Raw genomic sequence first — 22,735 nt, 5'->3', positions numbered from 1 at the left:
CAAAGCTTTATCTATAACTTTCAAAGTTTTTCTTGATTTTTAGACCAGACATTTCTTATTGAAATGTTTTTTGTTCAGATGTAATTTACAAAATGTTAGTAACAAGGGAAGTTGTCTGGGACCTGGAAACATTATTTTAACAAGATAATCTTTAAAATCCCATTATAACAAATACCATTTTAATGTGCATGTAAAACAAATCTGAATGTGCTACTTGAGCTGACAGCTGAAATTAAGGAAATTGTGATTAATTTTGCCAGTACTTAAAGGGGTGCAGATGTGTACATGTATAAAGAACTTTAACATGCTGAAAGTTACATTTATTATCATTCAGTGGATGCTGCCTGCTAATAATATTGAATCTATGATTGAAATTCAGTAAGTTTCAGTCTACAATTGAAAAAAGTTACTTGTTGGGGGGGGGGGGGGGGCTAATTCTAGACCAACTTGTACACAGAACAGTTAATTCTGTGAAAGACTTTATACAAATCTCTTGATTTTTCTGTAATTAAAATAACCTGTCAGTATTCATAGATTTCTATTATTTATTTGTTTCAGTACTTATTTTATTCTGAATTTAGCATTTATCTTAATTTTTTTCCCCTAGTCTTACTTTCAAGTGTTTCAGAAAACTGGCTAGAAAAACTATAGTTTCATATTATCATATGTTGTTTGTTTAATGAAAGAGTTGTATGTAGATATCTTTTATGTCAAGGCTGGGAGTGTACAGAAACGTTTATCAGCTGAATTTAGCTATTGTTTACAAAAGGAGACATTCAGCAGCAAAGATAAGATTTCTAACTGCTACGTATTATTCATTACATTTGTCTTATTTTGAAAGTTAGTTGCTATCTCTGATATTATATAATGGCTTGCTGATTCAATAATTCTGATTAAGTAGCAATATCAGATAATGCTATTTTAGAGAACAGTGAAAAGAAATATTTAAAATCTGCTTATTTACTTTTCTAACCAAACTGTATAGTTCCTTGGTCTGTTCATTTTCTAAACACTTTAGTTTTTGGAATTTTGATTAAGCCTTATTGCCTTTCTCCCCCACCCCCTACTGAAATATACTTTCAGTGACACTGCAAAAAATAGTCATTTATTATTGATTTCTTAACTGATAACTTTGTATGAATTTGGTAATATGTTCAGTAACTTAAATTAACAAAATATTTGGAATGCCAAAATCTTTCACAATTTAATTTTTTCAGTTTAAATTTTTTTTCAGTATTTTCACAAGATCTGAGTTAGTTTCCCTTGGTTTATGGACATTGAGTTCCTTGTTAATGAAAACTAACCTTGGAATGCTTAATGTCAGAGTTGTAAAAAATTTTTTTGCAATAATAGTTGAGTAGGATAGGTAGAACCAGTATTTTTTGGAAAATGAATATAACTGATTTGCATATGATGGACATAATTATGTAGCTTAGATTAATTTAAAATATCTTAGCACATTTTTGTGAAATCCATGTTTCATTAGTTTGCAACTTTATTTTCAATTTTGGCATCATGAAAAGAATGGTCATTATTAATATCATTAAGGTTAGTTCCTTGCAAGTTTTCTGTCTTGCTCTTGTTAAATTTCAAAATCTGTTTTACCCCTAGTTATTTCTCTTCCTAATGAAATGTGAATGGCTGTTATAACTGGAACAGCATCTGCTACCCATGTGTAAATAGGACACTTATTGCATAAGGGTCAGCTTAATATGTTGGCTTTAAATCCTATGTGACACACACACACTCTTCAGCTGTTACTAAAGATAATTCTTTTGCTAATATTTTATAGCTTCTAGTTTATATTGCACACTCATTGCTTAATGGTCTTAATTTAACATTTAAGTTAGGATACTCCTCAACAGACTTTCTCTTTGCCAATGACACTGATCACATGATCAGTGTCTGGAAATGTTTTTAAAACTGTGGTATAAGGATTTATAATTGTCTAATAAGTTAAGAAACATTGTATACAGAGCCACCAAAAACTATTGAATTAATTATAATTAATAGTATATTGATTTTAATCAACTAAAGAGGTGTATTATTTTCTCTTCATTAAGAATTCAATTGTAGAAATAATGTAATTTGTCACTCTTTCTACAGGCATGGTGTAATTATTCATTACAGTATCCATCACCTGAGTTAGTTTCATGTTGGAGATAGTAGGATTCAGAATGACCACATGAGTGTGGAATATGATCTCAAACTTATTCTTTTCATTTTGGAAATTAATATTTCTTTAATAGGTTAACTAACCTCTGTTTAGGTTGGGGCTGTAGTTTACTCAACTTTGCAAACTGATTTGCTAAGTGCATAATGAAATGGCCCACTACCTTTTTTTTAAAAATAAATATGGGTAAATAGTAAACATAATAATAAGGGTTGCTATAGTATTGTGGACTTTTTAAGCAGTTAAATTCTGTAATTTGGTGGTTCATTATTGATATCATGAAATGGGAATGGTTTAACTTACCAAGGAAATTAACGAATAAACTATAAAGCCATTAGGAATATACTTGTAAAAAAAAAAAAACCCTCCAGATGCAGTTCTCCTTCTCGCTTAAGTATTATATAGGTGTTTACCTATGCTTTATCTATCTTTCAAGGTGTGTGTGGATGAATTTCAGGTGTGCTGTAAAGGATTTTAGAGTATTTATTCATGCAGAAGTCTGGGACTGAACATTGTCTTGTTGTTTACAGAATGTCTCTCCACGGAGATGGGTTCAACGACAGCGTCAATGGGTAAGTTTAGTCCAAATGTGGTACAAATGCTTGGGTGATAGCATTATATATAAATTAACTTCCACGATATTAAATCTTAATGATAACCAAGTGGCATGCAAAAATACAAGAATAGGAACTATGCATGGTTTTTATAAGGAAATGACGCGTCTTTCAATGCTTTCCTCTTAAGGGATGTGTGGGGATTTGTGTTAGTGCTAAATGTGCGAAAATAATCACTTTTTGCTAAAGTGCAGCAGCCAACCACAGAAGGCCTTTTTATTTGCTGAAAACCCGATGGGGGGGAAAGGATTTGCTTACTAATAATCTTCATTAAGCTTCATTATATTTTCTTTTGCATGCCATTCAATTTTAATATATTTTATGGTTTCAATTTAGAATTATTGGTTATAAAGTAGTCACTGAATATCAGGTTTTGGTTTAGTAACTTGAGACAATATAGTAGAGTAACACAATTTATTTTGAAGACAATCTTAGAATGCTAATAGGCACAAAACACTCTGTTGGTGGCACAGCTGGGAGGTGGAATTTCTGTAATTCAAATTTACAGAATACTTCCTTATCTGGAACTTAAAAAACAGTATTAAGCAACTGCCATGCTAAGAAACTTAATGTTTAATGAGCTGATACAAGAAGTGATCTGGTGGGCAGCACATTTGCCAAGTGTGCAAATACATTGAATAATTAGGCACATATTTACATAATATATTGAATAGCTCTAGTTTGATTTTTGAAGTACTGTGTAACATAACATAAGGTTGTTTATATGCATTTCTTGGAGTTTCTTTATGAATTTGATTATGCTGATTCTCTTTATGACCATTGTTTTTGCATAGTATTAATGGTTTGCCCAGAAATGAAAGAAAAGTAAATGGGCAATAATACTATATCATACAAGATTAGTATTAATCTTTGCTACAAGTAAACAGTAAAAAAAAAAAAAAAAAACTATTGCAGAGCAGGCATGTTTCTCGGCTTAATTAAAACATTTCCTTAATGTATGCTTGAATGTATATTTTAATAGGTATTGTAATTATCCTGAACCAAGAATTACATGCCAATCATAGCCCCCCCCCCCTCTCTCTCTCTCTCTCTCTCTCTCTCTCTCTCTCTCCACTAACCTTGCCCAGATTCAGTCTGAAACCCAGGTGAGTGCAAGTAATGAAGCTTGGTTGACATTCTTCATCCTATTTTTTCCATAGTTTTCAACTAATTGCCAGCTAGTTCTTTGCAGATTTTCTCTCATTAATGTTACCAAGAAGCTGAGATGACTGCTAGGCATTTACATCAAGCTGAGATGACTATTAGGCCCGTCACTGGCCATTAGCCATTTTGTCTTCTGCTTTTTTTTTTTTGTTAAGTCAACATCTACTTTACTTGTGGACCAGTAAATATACTGCCCCACCCTTTTCACTTTTACACACAATCTGTCTTCAAGATTGTTTTATGTAGTTAAAAGCATTTACCTTGAAGATCTAGTGCTTTAACAAGTTGACTATTCCTAGCTTTATGTTGAATGGTGGAAGCAAGATCTTGTTTCTGGAACCAAGGTATTTTTTACTACATTAAGTGTGCCAGGCTGCAACTCAATTTTTGAAGACCATTATTTTAACCTGTTGTGCTGATCTATTGCTCTGCTGTCCCACAGACAGAAACCAAAAGATGTTACCTACCTTGCAAACTAAAAAGGAACCCCCTAGCATCTTTGAAGATTCCACAGGCATCCTGTATATACCAGTCATACTTAAATCTTCTTTAACACATGCTTCATGTTTCCATCTTTTTTTTAATATGAACAGAGTGTGCAGCAGGAATCTATGGGGATGTATATTCCCATAGTGAAGTTTCTTCATAAAGACCAGTCAGATCAAAACAGCACAGGAATTCTGCAGTCATCTAAACACATGCATAAGTAACATCTATCTTTCTGTATGTAGAAGTCTTGCAACTGGGATCCAGTAGATTCCACTCTTAAATGAGATGCCAGCAGCTCTGCATTGGATTTGGTTATACAATTCCCTCACTAATTCATCCAGTTCTTGCCAATTAGAGAAATGTTTACTCTATCAGTGTACAAACATCATCCAGGTACTATATTTATATTGAACTTAACCCGTTACCAGCAATTGTCCCATTTATGGAACAACTTTTAATGGAAATGCAGAAAACTGGATTAGTTTGAAACTGATCTATAATCAGGCGTTTATTGCCAGATGGTGCTGAAATACAAAAAGTTAGGATAGAAAGCATTTACAAGTTTTTCGTTTTCAAGCATTTGTGTGTCATAAGGATAAGTGTATAAAAGTTTTTTTGTTTTTTCAAACGCTATAAGGGCTCTAGAATAGTTGCTTTTGTGATTCAACTAAAAGGGTAAGCCACCTACACTATTATTTATTGTAAATTTGTTATTTATGTTGATGTCCCATTTTTAGGATATTGGCTGAAAATAACATCAACAAGCACGTGGATGTTTCTTGAGTCAAAACGAAATTTTAGTGGTTTACCTTTGTAAAAATATTATATAACAAAGTCACAAGCGGTGGAAAGTACACTGTTAGAAAATATCTAACTACAAAAGAGATAGAGGAAATGTTTGCGGATCCTGCATTTTGGGAAGACACGAATAATGACGATGTTGATGTTCCAATCATTCCTCCAGATCCTGATGAGCTAACTGACACAGAATTTTGAAGAAAATAATCTTAAAGGAGAAGTGGAAGATGTTGCAGGTACCGTAGAGTTATTTACACCTATAAATGACGAATCTGAAATGAGCAGTGCTGGCAACGCACTGGCTGTAAAAAAAAAATGTAAGCTGTGTAAAGTGACAAATCATCTTCCTCGTAATGAAGATACATCAGGAAGCTTTTCAAGCCTATCAGAATCTCGCAAAAAATCAGTTTCTCAAACAGTTGCAAAAACAAGTCGCATAAAAGGAAAAACAAGAATGGACAAAGAATCAATCAAATACAGTACACTGAGACGAACAGTTTATCCCAAAATAATTTTGAAAATGTTACATTTCTGTTATATGGTAAAACAGCAGTTGAAATTTTTGAAGAGGTTTTTTTCTGAAGGCATTATTGATCGTATAGTAGAGCAAAGCATATTGTACGGACAACAAAAAAATGACCCAAATTTTTCACTTAGTGCTGATGAATTGAAGTTTTATTGGGGTTCTATTGTTTAGTGGTTATCACAAACTTCCTCAAGAGGACATGTATTGGGAACAAGCCCCGGATGCTTGTATACCTTTAGTATACAATGTGATGCCAAGAAGACGATTCAAAGAAATAAAAAAAGTATCTCCATTTAGTGGACAATTCACGCCTTGATATAAACGACAAAATGTTCGAAGTACGACCATATTTTGATATGCTAAAGCAAAACTTTTTTAAAATTTGGAGTGATTCATGCCCATTTATCAATAGAAGAAATGATGATTCGATATTATGGACGGCATTCTGCAAAAATGTTTATGTACGGAAAACCAATCAAATTTGGTTACAAACTCTGGTGTTTATGTAGTTCAAGCGGTTATTTATATAATTTTGAAACAAGCACGTGAGAAAATGGAGGGACCATTTTCTCACTTTTGACTGGTCAAAAGTGAGAAAATTGGGAGTTCGAGTTATTACAAACCTAATTTCATCAATACCTGCTGACCAATATGAAAAACATGAACTGTTTTTCGACAATTTCTTCACCAGCCATGAAATAATGAACCACCTTAGAGCTGTGAATGAAAGCAACCGGAACAGTCAGAGAAAACCAAACACAAAAGTATCCTTCGATTTCTAGCAAGCAAATGGAAAAAGAGAAGGATCGGGGCTATTTTGATTATAGATTCAATCAAATGAGGTACTTGTGCTAAAATGGAATGATAATAAACTGGTTTCACTTGCCACTAATTACAGTTGCATTGAGCCATTAGGACAAACTAGACGTTACTCCTGTAAAGACAGAAAGCAAATTCCTATACCAAAGGTCATAGAATATAATTCACATATGGGTGGAGTGGACATGTTAGATAAGGAAGTTTCACTTTATAGAATAAGAATTTGTTCAAAAAAATCGTGGTGGCCATTATTCACACAACTCCTAGATATTTGTTGTCAACACTTGGAGATTGTATCAAATTACAAATTCTCAAGAAAATGTATCGCTTCTGGATGTATGCAGGAAAGTAGTGTTGGCCTACCTTTCTAAAACAACTTCTTTTGCTTCAAAAAGGCCAGGTCCACACAAGTCTAAACTTCTAGGTGGACGAGTGAGATTTGATGGCAATGGACATTTGGTAGTTCCAATAACAACACAACAAAGATGTGGTAAAAAAAAAAAAAAAACCAGACATTTGTAACAAATGTGATGTACCCCTACATATGTTTTTTGTTCCCTTTCACACAAAATGACTTTTTTATTATTATATGTTTGATACATAGTTAGTGTAAAACACCATGGTTTGATTTTGAATAAATTTTTTTTCCCTCTTTGTCTAATTTCATAAATATTTCTTATTCTCAGCCAACATCCAAAAAATGGGAAGTACTTTTTTTTTCTGTAACCAGGGAGTTTTTTGAATAAAATTTTTTTACAATGTCTTCATTTGAATGCTTTTAGCTGATATTAAGCGAGAAAATGGCATTTTTCTTTTAAATTCAGTTATGGCTGGTAATTGGTTAAGTGACAAATTTTGCAAATGTTTGTGTATTCTGTGCTCCATTTTAGATTTTAGTAACAAATGAGCAAGGAACAACTATTTCAGAATTCATAAAAATCTGGTATTTTAATAATTATTGTACTATGGATACTTCTAAATGCTATCACAGCTGATGTGGGCACAGATGTTTTTCATCTTCACTTGCTGAGAAAGTTGCCTTATTTTTACTCAAATTAATCTTCCAAATTACGCTCGTGGAACTTTTATATATTTACAACAGCTGAAACTGATCCAGAAAATAGGTGCAGATTTAAAGAGGGATACTATCTATGAAAAGGAGTAGAGGAACCTTTTACCCAAGTTGCTTGTGATCAAAGCTTGCAAAAAAACATCTGATCTTCAGTGATTGAGGGTGGGGACTGATTGAAATTATGTAAAGGAAAGACTATGCAGGTATTGTTAAACTCTGTTCACTCTAACTTTTAACCCACATAAACACATAGATGTTATTGGTCAGTTCCTGTACTGTTATTGGTAATTTGGAGATTGACCATTGAACTCTACTTAATGTGTATTTATTTTTATCAGGATTAAAGTCAGTGAATAGAGTTTAGTATTATATCCAACAACTCCAGTCTGATCTGACTGGAGTTGTTGAATCTTGATCACAAGGAAGAATAAAGATTATTGAAAAAACTGATTAATCTGTTTTGTGAAAATAAAGAAAACTCAGTGATCACTGAATTATGACCACCCACCTAACACCATGTTGGGCTATGGTTCACACTGATAACAGTCCCCATTTCCCCACCAGATTCTATTAGATGTCTGAAAATATCCATAGGGATCTGCAGCCATTCTGTCTGCAAGCCTTTCCACAGTGTGGGAATAGTTGCCAGTTGTGTCCATACATCTCATTTCCTGTTCCAAAACATCCCACTAGTTTTCAATTGGATTGAGGTCAGGAGAATATGGAGGCCAGTCAAGATGGATATATTCACTGTGTTCCTCAAACCACTTGTGCACAGTGTGGGCTGAATGACATGTCACATTGTCTTGGAAGATTCCATTTCTGTCTGGGGGAAAAATTTAGGGTGCACATGCTCTAAGAGCTGCTAGTAGACTTCACCAGTGAAATGTTAGACTAGATGTGCCATTTCCAATATAGAAGCACCCAATGCACTAGCTCTCACAATCATACCCTTTTGAAACTTGCTGATATCTTTACTATGTCCCATAACTGCTACTTTATCATTTTGACTTTATGCAACCAGATGCAAATTACCACTGCCCTAGCAAACAATGCTTTTCAGCTTTTTATACTGTGGGTTATGTGGCATGGTCCATTCTGGATGGGGTGTCACAATTCAGTGATTAGTGAGTGTATATCTAATTGCCCATTAGCAAACAAAATGTAGCTGTGTATCTGATTGAATTTTGAGCATTTCATTTAAAAATTAAGATAGTGGTTTGTGAAAACTTCCAAATAATTCCAAAACCCTTAAATGGGAAGGTGGGAGTGTTGTTGACAAATCTAACTCCACTAGAAATTGGTTCTGTATTGTTTAAATTTATATATAAATTAAATTGAATTGTTTGTTTTCTGTGCTGAATAAGATTTGATAGCATCTAGGCTTTCAACTGGACTCAAAGTATAATTTTGGTGGGCTTTATCCCTTTTGATTCTGAATATCTAACACCAGATCAATTCTGAATGTTTGTGAAAAGAAAAGTTATCACTCTGAAATAGGCATCAGTAAATTTGGCAAATGTATTATTTTTTTAGCTATACTGACAAACCCCATTAAATTGTCTAATATAGTCACCCTGGCTTTATACTGTATTTATTAATACCCCCCCCTATCTTATTATAAACATCTGTCAGATAATGCTTTGGGATATAGCAATAATTCAAAAATGGTGAGATTTGAAAGATCAAAATAACTGTATTGTGTGTTTTTATGATTCTTTGCAACTCCTTTTCTGATGTCTTAATTAATTCTTGGAATTCATTCGTATATGCTTTTGTTCTGTTTTTCAGGTTCCCCCCTCATTTTCACAAAACCTGTTTTTCTTTTTTTTTTTTAATAACACTCAAGTTCAATAATTTTCAGACATCTTCATTTCTTTGTAATTTGCTTGCTTTTGTTCTTTTTTTATTCAGTGGATTCATTGTTCCAGTTGGTCCGCCAAACAGCCCACAAAATTAAAGTAAGGTATCGTGAATTACACTTTTCGAAGGATAATACTAACCATCTTTGCTTGGCCTTTTTTTTGACTGTTACTGACTGTTACTGCTTCTGATCGATGATCTGATTTGTTTTCTCCCAAGCAGTTGGGTTAAAGTTTCTTTGCTTTTTTTCAGATATATTCTGATCTGTTTGAAAATTTTCTGGAATCTTGTGATTGTAGATACATGATGGGTCCACAAGTATAATGTGAATAATTGATTGATTTTTACTGAGTGAAAACAAGGAGACATTTATCTTGCGTATAATAAGTTCAAAGTTCCCCTCCCCTCCAATAAAGGGAGAAGAGAAAATTCAGTTACTTAAATCTTTCTTGCACTGTCTTTTTCTCACAAAATCTAATGCTCATCTGTAGCAACAAATTTCTACACCGGATCATGTCTTTACTGGGATAATCTGACTTCTAAGCATTAGCATATATTACAAATGATGCTGCTTCTGCACATTGAAAAGTGAGGCCTTTGCTCTTGTTATTACTTCTTTAGTTTCTTCTAAACTGCTAAATACTGATTTCGTATGCATTACCTGGAATGTTGCTGTGTCTTGGGTAGTGCACTCATATCAGTGTCTCTTGAATGAACTTTTCAGTTCTTTCCAAAGAGTTGTCAAGTTCTCTATGAATTCATCTACTGTAAACTTTGCTCTGTTGCACAGGTGTTTTTTTTTTTTTTTATGCAGCCATTAATAGCATGGTTCTTCTAAATTGGCATTTATAATTTCACATTTTTCCAAACCAGGCTTGAATTTACATACATTAACTTATCAACATTCATTTATAGATCAGCTTGACTTGCAACACTAACATCCTTTATCCATTCAACTTTTATTTTTGCAATAATCTTTTGAAAATTACAGAAATTAAAGTTCAGTGCCAATAAGTGTCTTCTGGAGCATTGCCCATTACAGCTGCCAATAACAGAATTGTGTGACTTTGGTATCAGTATGGGCCATGAAAATGTATTGCACTTATTTCTGTATTCCAAGTGAATAAAGAATAAATTATTTTAGCCCTGCAAATATCTCTTGTATAACTTTCACTTAATTTTGGCCAAAGTAAGATACTGGTACCCATACTTTTTTTTTTTTTTTTTTTAACTGTCCTGAAGTAATGAATTATAAAGTGGACAGTTAAGTTAGTTTTATTATTTTTGGTAATTTGTTAATTAATTTTATCTGATTAATGTAATGAGTTTCAAAGATTTTTTTTTAAAATTGATGTCACAAGAAATTAGTTCAGAACTAACCTCTGTATTAGACTTGTAAATTTTTACTGTTAAGAATAATAAATCTAAAAGAGAAATTAGTGTAAAAATTTGTTACCACAGGTTTAATTCTGATTTCCTGGATTATAAATATTATGCGGAAAACATTGCAGTAATTGGAGATAGAAAGTTTTTGAAGTAGACTGAGTGAGACAGTACTACTTTTAGGTCATTGGATTCTACATTTTCAATTACACCATGCTGTGAGTTGTGATTAAAATTAATTAAGTGTTAAATGTGATGTTATGCATAGTTCAATTCTTTTGGTAGCTGTAATGGACTGCAGCCATCTTTTGAAACCATATGTTGGATTAATGCCACAGATTCCAGTAATCTTTCATGTGTGCAATTACCTTAAAGAAAAAGTGGATAAATTGCAATTCTTTGGATTCTGAGGAAATTTGTTTAGGGTACCATTCTCTATATCTGGACTACTTAACCTTTTAACCCATGGTCAATCCATTTGTCAGTATACTAACAAATGGATGCAATAGTATGCAGGTGACTGGAAATGGAGAAAAATGTGTAGTGGGCAGTCAGCTCACTGCTTGCAAACAACCATACCTTATAACATTTTTGGAGCACTGTGGTGTTTGAAGTTGTCAGGTGGAATGTTTACTTTATTAACTGAAGTGTTATTATCAGACAGTCATTATTATACATGTGGGCCCTCTAAAATTATCTCCAAGTACTCCCCTCTCTAGGCCTCTTCACCTTATGAAATTCTTAAAAGAATTTTATAGGATGAAGTTGAGCAAAGTGCATTTTTTTATTTTACAGATGGGGTAATACATTAGCTTTGGTAGACCTGGAAAGATGAAATTGGTTGACTACCAAGAAGCAGAAGACTCCATATTTACAAAAGAATAGTTGCTGATCATGGTGCAACCTAGCTCATAATTATAAGGCTGAAATCATTGTTAGTAGACTTAAACAGGATGAAAACCATGTAACTTGTACTTTGGATGTTATTCAAACTCCATAAATTGAAATGCTGTTGGTGAGTGGCAAATGCAATTTCTTCGAGCCTTTCATAGTTTTGTTTCGATAATGGTGTGAATGTTTCAAGAAAGTAAGGAAATCAGATGACTGAACTCCTTATTAACTTCTCAGCTCATCCTGATATACAGCAATACCTTGCTTAGCATGGGTTTCACTATAACAAGATTTTCAATTAAGTCAAATTTACTGTACATATTAAAAATTCATTCAGTAGCCTAGACAAGTACTCTACATATATGCTGTGTTGTCATGGCCTAGGTATGTGTACCTATATGCTGCGGTGCCAACTCTGATGTCTCAAATGCACATGTGGCAATAGCTTTCCCTCAGGCAGTCAGCGGAAACGCGCAGTAGTATTGATTCCATCCTGATGAAATGACATGACAGCTTTTCATTTCACAATTTATTATTTTACCCCTTTAAATATGAAACAGAGTCAAAATAAAAAAAAAAATTGACATTGCTGTAAGATTTCCCAGTGAATTGAAAGACTTCCCCAAAGAAGGTGGGAAACATTGTAAACATTTTCAACGTTGATGAAACTGGACTGTTCTGGGAAAAATGCTCTCATAAGCAGGCACCTCTGTAGCCAGGTGGGAAGGAGCAGCAGTGTGTAGTACACGCTTCTTGATTAGACCGGGGTTTGAGCCCGTCACCACCAAATACGGAGGATGCAGAAAGGTCAGGGAATGACCACTGCATATTCCCGGAGCAATATGGCCTTAGTTGCTAATGCTCCTAAAAAAAAAAAAAAAAAAAACCAAATAACAATAACCCTCATAAGCCTTTTTTTGCCGAAAATGAAAAGGCCCAACATGGATATAAAGCATCAAAAGATTGTTTAACACTTGTTGGGTGGCACCTCAGCTGAAGATTTTAAATTGAAGCCTCTACTTGTGTTCAGAGCAGAAAACCCAAGAGCTCTAAAGGTTGCATAAAAAGCACATTGTTTGTAATTTGGTGGTCCAATAAGTGTTTGTAATTTGGTGGTCCAATAAGGAAGCATGGATTACAAGAGAATTATTTACAGAATGGTTCACAAATTATTTTTGTCAGATGGTTGAAAGTTACTGCAAAGATGATGGGATGAAGTTCAAAATTATTGCTTTTAGACAATGCATAAGGCCATCCACCTGAAATTTCTGATCTCAATGAAAACTTAAAAATATGCTTCTTTCTATCTATCTAACACATCTCTCTTACAGCGGCATAATTTCCACATTCAAATGTATTATCTGTGAAGTTTTTCTCAAGTGATTGAAGCTTCAACAGGAATGGGATCACCATCTTTGCAAACAAAAAAAAAATAAAAATTGTAACATCAGGAATGTGATCAAAAATATATCTGCATCTTGGCTAGAAATCACTGCCAACAATGTTCTGTTTGGTAGCATGTTTTGCCCCATTTGACAAATGATTTCACTGGTTTTGAATCCCAAGGACATTGTGAAGATTGGAAAAGACTTGGGATTAGAAACTTTAGACAATGCCAATGTATGTGACTGCATTGACTCACGTGCAAATGATTTAGATGATTCCACTCTCCTTGAAATTGATGAGCAAGCTGCATATGAAGAAGAGGGGAAACAATTCTGAAGTGGTGCCAAAAAAATTTAACAGAATTATTTGGGAGTAAGTGGCTTGCAAGGTGATATGAATGGTGAACATAGTACCAAGATATGGCAACTTTTACAAGATGGAATTTGATGCTACAAAGAGAAAAAAAGACTTCACCAGACTTTATTATTGAAATACCTAAATAAATGGAGCTTTTTTTTCCTCATCTCTCATGTTACCTTTTCATTAATAATTTTTGCAATATTTTAAAATCCAAATCCTTTTAATTTGGCTATCAAGTGCAAATTGTTTATAGATTTATTAGTTTGTTTATAGACTTTCTCTGGTATGCATTCAATTAAAACACTTAATTATACCTCAATAAGTGCAGTTTCACATAACCCGGAACAGTTTCGGTACCAATTATCTGTACTATGCTGAGTATTGCTGTAATTTACTAAAATACCCAGGAACTTTTTATTTACCTTACTTCTTGTCTGACAGTGTTATCACTGATACAACCTGTTAAGGTGTCATCCACAATATGAAGTGCAGTTATGGATGTTTCATATGAGAGTTCTAGAAGTTTCAATCCCTATATGAATTTCTTTTTTTTAATTGAAGTGTACTGCTGGAATAAAGTTGAGATCAAACATTACAGTTGGCATGGATGAACTTATTGTCCAAGTGTTGTGATCACAGATTTGTAGAAATTTATCAGCACAGCTCTTATTTTGCAATACATATCAGTGCCTCAGAATAGCCATTATACAAAATTGCAGTTGTACTGTAGTTTTTATTTAAATAAAATTAATGTGTATGCCTACATATGTATATTACTATTTTTTTTTATATAGAAAAAAAAAAAGAAATTAAAGGATTTTTGGCACATTAGATAATGGAAAGTTTCCTGTATTACAATAGTGTTTGTAACGGAGAAATTTTAAACTTTTTTTCATACAGGATAGTGTCATTTTTTACACAATTTTGAAATTCTGAATTGTAAAATAAGATTGATCTTGCATGCTATCTGATCCTCCCCTTAACTCAATGTATCTTATTTAGAATGCTTATTGGATAGTGCATTCACCTCAACATCTTCTAATCTTGTTGATATATTTCCAAATCAAATGCTGCATGGACTATAAATTGTAATAAGTTAATATGCAGTGAAAGTATCCCACAGTCTGTTTAGTGACCCCCCCTCCCAAAATGATTCACTAATCCCCTTCAGTTTTCAAACAGAAGTGAATTCAGTACAGTTGTATTTGTATTCTTGCCATTTGTTGAATCAAGATCCATCATGAACAAGTATATTAGAAAAGTGTATTAGATGCATTCTTCTATCTGCATCTAGACATGTTTCTTCCTCTCTTTCTGTTTATGTAGAAATTGGAGTAGGTGAATAAAGTAATGTTTATTGCTAAAGGCAGGAAAGAGTTTATGTATTATTTTTGCTGACATTTGCAGTCTCCTCTTCACTGGAAGGTTTTACCTCACTGGAATCTCTTGGACATTTTTTTAATGTGAATTTCCTACTCTTAACCGGTGTCCATAGTAGAATAGCCAGTATTTGTTTCTGCTGATGAGAGTGGTGTAAAAGGTGTGTTTTTTGTTGACTACCTGCATTATTATTATTATAATGTAGGATGTCAATATGTATGTATGATAACTCATTGGTCTGAAATGTTACTGTACCAACAATACTACTTGATTTAACTTTCTCCAAATGCTGGAGGACCTTACTTTTTTATGTCCACAAAATACTTTGTACATAATTACAGTAGTTCTGAGGTAATGTGGACAGAGGGAACCTCAGTTAACACAAGGCTGGTAAATTATCAAATAAACTGGATTTGAATACATTAAAGTGATGCACTCTTTTCAGGTTAGACTACTTATTGAACGTAATGACTTAAATTTATTTACAACTGTTTTGTTACAAAAAATAGTACATGTATAAAAATTAAGTCATAGACAACAAAAATGTACACTTAATGGTCATTATCACTACACCTTAATATCATTAAATAAATTCCTTAATGGGTTTGTTCCATAGAATCTCCTCACTTTTTTAGCTGATATATTTTGTAGGCGGATAAGTAACAACACATCGGCAGGCGTACTGCCGATGTTTTGTTACTTTCATCTTTTTGTTCGTCAACAAGCTTGACAATCATGTCATCAGTCATTTCCAGGTATTCATCAGAATTCATCCATGCTTTAATATCCTCTGTAGTAAGAGTGTCCAAAACAGGAAGGTTATTGGCTAGTTCTAAAAGGGTTTCCTCGCTGCTTTTATCTTCATTTGTTCTCATTGGCTTCACTTTCAGAGCATAAATATTTTTCCAGGATTTAATAAGAGTACATATTTTAACATCGTTCCATGCTTCTGCTAACCAATTTTATTCCTCGATGTTTATTTTTTTTTTTTACGATTCCCAACAACACTGGTGCCTGTTTCAGGATTTTGAAGCAGATGTTTTAAGAGATGTCACCTATAGTTGCATTTCAGTCTCCAAAACACCTTAATATAGAGATTGAAGAAGGGATGTCACATTAGGTGACAAAAACAGCTCAGATGTCACCAAAAACTAGTTTACTTTGGAATGCGATGTGCTATCATCGGCAAAACTATGGATAGGATTTCCAGTCAATGGAAGATCATTAATATACAAGAGGAAAAGAGTGGGGGAAAGAACTGAACCTTGGGGGACACCACATTAGTGGAGAAGTTAGAAGACAAAACCATCTATGTAGATCATCACCCTCAACCTCGGTGAGCGATCAGAGAGAAAACTGGATAACTAATTACAAAAAAAAGTTGGAATCTTATTTAGATGACCTTTATGCCAAACACAATCGAAAGCCTTTGAGATGTCAAGAGCAAATGCTTGTTTCACCAAACTTTTCCATTGAATTTGTCCATAAATGGGTAACATAAGCCAGAATATCACCAGTGGATCAACACTGACGGAATCCATACTGGCCATCGTTGATCAGATGGAAGGTTTCTGGGTAGTTGTAAGAGTTGCCCGTTAATTGATTTCTCCATTACTTTAGAAAGAGTACAAGTAATTGCAATGGGACGATAATTGGATGAGAGGGACTTGTCACCCTTTTTAGGAACTGGCTTGGATATGAGCAAATTTCCAAGCAGAAGGAAAAACACCTTTGGAATAAGAAAATTAAAAAAGTGGCAAAGAATAGGAGCACAGGTTTTGAGAACAAGTGGAGAAATACCATCAGAACCTGGAACGTCCTTAGCATCGAGATTCGTCAAAATCCTTTTGATGGAAGACCACAGGAGGTATTGAATGGAACGTGCTGGGAATGGTGGAAAGTGTTTTCCCAAGATCATTAATACATGAGTTGGAAGAAATATGGGATGCTAGCAGGTTAGCTTTATCTTTGGCTGAAGTGACAACAGAACCATCTTGTTTGGGCAGAGATGGGCAAAAGTTGTGGCCAATAGCTTTGGCAAGTGACCAGAATGCTCTGCTACCATTAGGACAAGAAGCAAGCATTTTCCTGCTAGGAAAATGCTTGCTTCTTGCCCTTGTTAGGAAAGTTGGACTGGAGAAAGTAGAGTTGCAAAGAGAGGAAGTCAGAGCTTTAAGTGATTAGTGGAGTTAGTTGAACGGTAGAGACAGCAGATGAATTTGACACAATGAGGTAGAGAGATTTTAAGCCAGAAAAGATCGAAAAGAGGAGATTCCAAATTACCAGTTCTCTAACAGGGAATATCGGAACGGACATATGCACAACTACCACCTTTGAGGCGAAAGGGATCATATAGCGAATAATTTGGGCAACTGAGATAAGCAGTATTTGAATCAACCGATAACTGAGATTCTGTCAGAAAAAGTACATTGGGTTTGGCATGCTGCAAGTGGAATTGCCCCCCCCCCCACAAAAACTTAATTATGTCAAAATTACCGTTCGCCCATTTTTTCGCCCTTTATGATGCAAACGTTATCCCCCTCACCTAACGATCATGAAAACCGACGATTATGGATATGGATCTGTCTGTACGTACGTTCATATAAAAGAGCGCGCGCGTTTTTTTTTTTTTTTTTTTTTTTTGGGTCCTAGCCACTGAAATCTCAGGAAATTAGGTGGCAGGACCTGCCAGAGAGAAACTAAAACTACTGGGTTCCTACTCTGCTTCCACCGGGCGAAGGTGGGGCAACATTGGGCCTCAGCTGCGGTCCAGCGGCTAAACGACCAGATGAACAACGGTATATGATACTAAACATATACAATATCCATAAACTTTTAAACCTCTGGGTTTAAAACTATTTCCAGCAAACTGGTACATCCACAATAAACTACGCGGAGATGGGGGAAACCCCTGGTGCCATCTGACACTAAATACACCTTACTGCGGCGCCTCCGTAGCTAGGTGGGAAGGAGCAGCAGCTCGTAGCACACGCTTCTTGATTAGACCGGGGTTCGAGCCCGTCACCACCAAATACGGCCTTAGTTGCTAATGCTCCTAAAAACCAAATAACAAACACCTTACTGCAAGTGGAAATGGACATCGTTGAGATTATAATTGAGACCACATATATATTTGTGAAATGAACTAGGAAGTGTTTGGGAGGTTTAGATCTTTTCGCAGATAAGTTTACTCTTGGTTTGACAATTCATTGTCTATTCAAGGGTAAGAAAAAGTGGGGGGGGGGGCATGCTGTATGAAGTAATGAAATTTTGGATATGGCGTATACATGCCCAGAATATACCCAGATCCTTGACATAACGTGGCTTTGACAATGCCCACCCCACCGTATGCACACTACTTGGACTCCCTCCAGTCACTATCTGGCAGAGTAGAGGTAGCAAGATTATACACTAGCTGATCCGGAAGCCTCCTAAAGAGTTACTAATAGGTTCGGTCCGGCCTATGAACACCGTTTTAGAGCTGTACCCTCGAAATGTAACGAAGATTGGATCTCGCCATCATGCAGTATAACAGTCATCAGTTATACTGCATGATGGAAGAGTTGTCCGGAATGTAGCTCTGGAGACAAGTTCCACCACTTTAATCCTCCAATAAACAAAGTGGTGGTATTGCACCGGTTGAGGAGAGTCATCTACCACGTAGTATTGCCTGGTAACACAGAGGGGTGGCATTCCTCCGTGTGGTGTGGGTGCCACACCTCGACCCCTGCTTATGTTGGTTCATACTTAGGTAGTCACCCACAGTGTGCTTGTACATGGAAGTTGTACCCAGGATTACTAATAGTCTCACCATAGTGAAGGTGCAAGCAGAGGATTTGGCTGTCACAGACCGTCCAGACTTTGCCGAAATTGGGAATGTCACCCGAGTATCAGTTCCATCAGAGTTTTAGACTCCTAAGTAGCCAGTACAGCTTGTCTAGCATATCTGAGAGAATGTCTGTGACATCCTCAAGGATCAAATTGTTATTGTATGAGAAATTAAAAAAAAAAAAACATTTGTTTAGCAATGATGATAAAACTAAAAATGGACGAACTTAGACAGTAAATCATTTAATGACATTTTGCGACTGCTAAATGCCAGATAGTAGTCTGATATTTGGTTCCGACAGATTTGTTAATTGGTTCTCCAAGTTGAATATCTATCATCTGAGATCTCAAGCTTGTTTTAATTTGTCATATATGCAAATGTTTTGGCACAACCTACTGATGTGAGATCAGTAGGTTGTGCCAAAACATGATAGCATTCGACGAGCACGTTGACGTGGGTATTCAACAGCATTTTTCCATATTTGAAGAGGATCCTTCTTCGTTTCAAATAAAGACTTCAGAATATCTTCTGACAGTTCAGTTCCATTTGTAAGTCACCAGGTGCTTTGGCGACCTCAATGAGGTGTCGTTGAAAAGCTAGCGTGATTTCAAGGACACCATCAAAATAAGTGCGGGATCATATTTCTCAAAATCAGCAAACGTTTCATTGTATTCTTCAATCAGGGAGTCTAGAACTGTATTCTTTCTTGTTGCAATTCCATAAACTGTAAAGTAAATTATATAAGGAAGATAATGATATATAAAAAAAGAGAATAGATAATTTATCTTAATATTTTGGGTTTGGTGTTATGTCATCAAATGAAAGGCAGATTTTCGAATTTGAGAAAAATAGACAAAAGGCCGCAGGTTCCCCACCCCTGGTCCATGCCAATGTTGCCAGAAGTTAAGGCCCATGATATCGACTACACTTTTGATAGTTGGATTAAAAATAAAATAAGTTGAATTTGATGCTGCTCATTGTATGGATGCTAGCAAATTAAGTAATTTTTTAAAATTATCGACTCGGGATAAACTAGCGGAAATTTCAGACTGATAATCTACATTTACACGACTTTGCAACATCTACCAAGATTTTTCAATTACGAGACAGTATTTGTACTATGGATGGGTTATTTGTTATTTAGTAGCAGCGAATGATCTTGTTAGAATACTTTCCAAAATTAACCGATTGTTTTACATAGTGTCTTAAATCTCAGCTCAAATTTTTAAATATGAGATGTACATTGTAATTGAAGCTTGCTTTGTAAACAGAAGTATTTGAATGAAGTTAGTAACTAAACTGTATTGTAAGCTTTGTTTCAACAGTACACTCATTTTTCTCCCCACCCATATCCTATATTCCACTTGCGTTGAGCAGTTTTGCAGATGTCTGTTGCCTTAGTAATGCCAGCTGAACAATAAACTGAATGCTGATAATTGTGGCCAGTAGTGTTCAAATCGCAACCTATGCCAGTGAATTGCAACTACTGTATTCTTTGGTTTTTTGTACTCAGCAGTTTTTATCATTGGTTATATAATAGCCTACAAGTTTGGTCAAAAAAGTTACCAAATCGTTCATATTTCTAAAATTTATTTTTAGTTATAAATATTCTGCCAATAACAGCATATTTCCTATAACAACGATACAGAAATTAACTTGATTTGTTTGTTACGATCCCACTTCAAGTTTACTGTCACTTGTGCATGAGGATATGATTTTTTTAAAAACTTTATTGATTTGTTTGTAATGTAAAAGCTGTTTAGCAGTATCTGAAAGCGACGTTACTGACCTCAGTGCCATCGAAAACAGAGCATGCCTATTCATGTGGGAACTAATTTTTAACTGCATACTACCTGACCTGGTGGATAAGCATAGGGGCATGCTATACGAGAAGGGGACTGAGTTAAGCTATGTATGCAATTCTGCCCAGGCAGATAGGATGGATTGTACGCTGAAAACATGAATTAATTGAAGGGTTGGCCTCTGTCAGGTTTTTGAAAAAAATTATATGAGTGACACACTTTAACAGAAAGAAGGCATTTGTTTTGTGGAGAAGACAACTGAATTTGTCAAATGTGGTTGGTGTTGGGGTTCTTTGCTTTTCATTGGGAAAGCCTTAGCGGTTCATAGAAACTGCTAGTTGGAGGGGATAGCAGGGGTTGTAATAAAGATGATTTTGTGATGCGTGGGTAGAAAGTAAGTATCGCTTACATCTTAGGGATTATTTTTGAGGCCACAAAAGCCAGTCTTTTGATAGTGAAAAGATAAGCAAAATAATGTACGGAATCGGTGTTGGGTCCACTGTTTTGTATATTTATCAATGATATTGATGAAGGTATATCAGGCTTAGTGTCGAAGTTTGCTGATGATACAAAGGTTGGCAGGGTTGTTAATGACAGTAATGGCAGTGTGCTACTGCAACAAGATCTAGATAATTTGGGCAGATGGGCTAAGAAGTGGCAACTGAAGTTTAACCTTGACAAATGCAAAGTACTGCATATGGGTAGAAGTAACCCCAGAGAAACGTACCAACTGTGTGGTATTACACTTAAGGTGGTAGAAAAATGAAAAAGACCTGGGATTAATTGTGCAGGCAGATATGAAGTTTTCTGAGCAATGCAGACAGGCTGCCAGGGCAGGTCATGGGGTTTTGTCAATGATATATAGGAATTTTGCTAGCAGGGAAAAGGAGGTGGTTATCCCTCTGTATAAGGCAATGGTCAGGCCACGCCTTGAGTACTGCGTACAGGTCTGGAGGCCTCATTTCAGGAAGGATGTAGATGTACTTGAGCGTGTACAGAGAAGGGCAACAAGATTGGTAAGGGGAATGAAGGGATCCTCTTATCAAGAGAGGCTTAAGTTCTGCAAATTGCAGTGGCTGGAGAATAGGCACCTGCGCGATGATCTGATTGAGGTGTATAAGGCCTTGAATGGGTTCAGCACGCTGAATTCTGATGGGATCCTTCCACTTGTTCAGATTACGAACCTAAGGGGGCATAAATTCAAATTAAGAAAAGACAGATGTAGATTAGATGTGCGGGAATTTGCCTTTAGCCAGCGGGTGGTTAATTGCTGGAACAAACTTCATCTGTCGTTGTGGAAGTTGATAGGTTGAATAAATTTAAGGAGGAACTGGACAGGCATTTGGAGGGAATGGTGTTTTTTTTTTTTTTTTGCCTGATGCTGCATAAGCTCTTACATTTGCTTCCTTGCACCACATGCCACTACTACTATTCTTTTCCCACTTCGATCTTAATCCACCATAGAAAAATGAATATCCGCACTTACCAGCTTTTTCGATAATCCCTCTATGGCGATGACTTTGGTTCCTTCTTATTGCGAAGCTATGTTTGGAGAAGGATTCTGAAAGCAAGTGTCAACGTCCCAGATGGCGATTTTATTACTGAATAATTTGATGAAACAGGAATCTAAAATTCTGACATACAAATAATTCGTAAAATTGCTTGGAACGGTGTGGATTATTCCAGGGCAGTTCCATATGCCGAGACCATTGTCACCAGAAGAACCGAAGGCGTGGTACGTAGTTTCCATTGTATAGGATGTGTGTTGAGGGGGCATAGAAATTTTGAAAGAAGCGCGTGATTGCATTTGGAACTTTGGGAGCAGCAAGCCAAATGATCGAGGCACTTCAAAAAGAAGCAGAAAAAAAAAAAAAATTAAAGTACTGTACATTATATAATGGTACGGTCTGTTTGCACAAAGTCAAATTCCATAACACACATGGAATCCAGAATAAAGTCTGAGAAACTTATACAAGCGACGGAAGTAATAAACCTACTTATTAAAGGAGAGAACTGGATTAGTCAGGAGCAAAAACTGTTTCGGTTTAAATTATGGTTAAAAACCACACAGAATACAAAGCGTACAATCTATTCTCCTGTACGGTTAATATTAGCATTATTCTCAGGATTTAGTCAATGTACGTACATGTTAAAACGAAAACGATTGTTCTGTCTATTCACCAAAA

The 22,735-nt window shown here is 35.3% G+C and overlaps 1 protein-coding gene across 1 annotated transcript in view; it reads left to right on the top strand.

The window, feature by feature from the left end:
* Nucleotides 1-22,735, top strand: part of Imp (IGF-II mRNA-binding protein) — a 243,117-nt gene that overhangs the window by 43,757 nt on the left and 176,625 nt on the right. The window contains exon 3 of the mRNA XM_090390190.1: nt 2,704-2,745. Coding sequence (XP_090246316.1) covers nt 2,704-2,745 — 42 coding nt within the window. The remainder of the gene's footprint in view (nt 1-2,703; nt 2,746-22,735) is intronic.

The sequence above is a fragment of the Mastigoproctus giganteus genome, chromosome 2 (genome assembly GCF_048544385.1).
Source record: "Mastigoproctus giganteus isolate SK-2022 chromosome 2, ASM4854438v1, whole genome shotgun sequence".
NCBI lineage: Eukaryota > Metazoa > Arthropoda > Arachnida > Uropygi > Thelyphonidae > Mastigoproctus > Mastigoproctus giganteus.
This window is presented reverse-complemented; position numbering and strand designations above follow the sequence as displayed.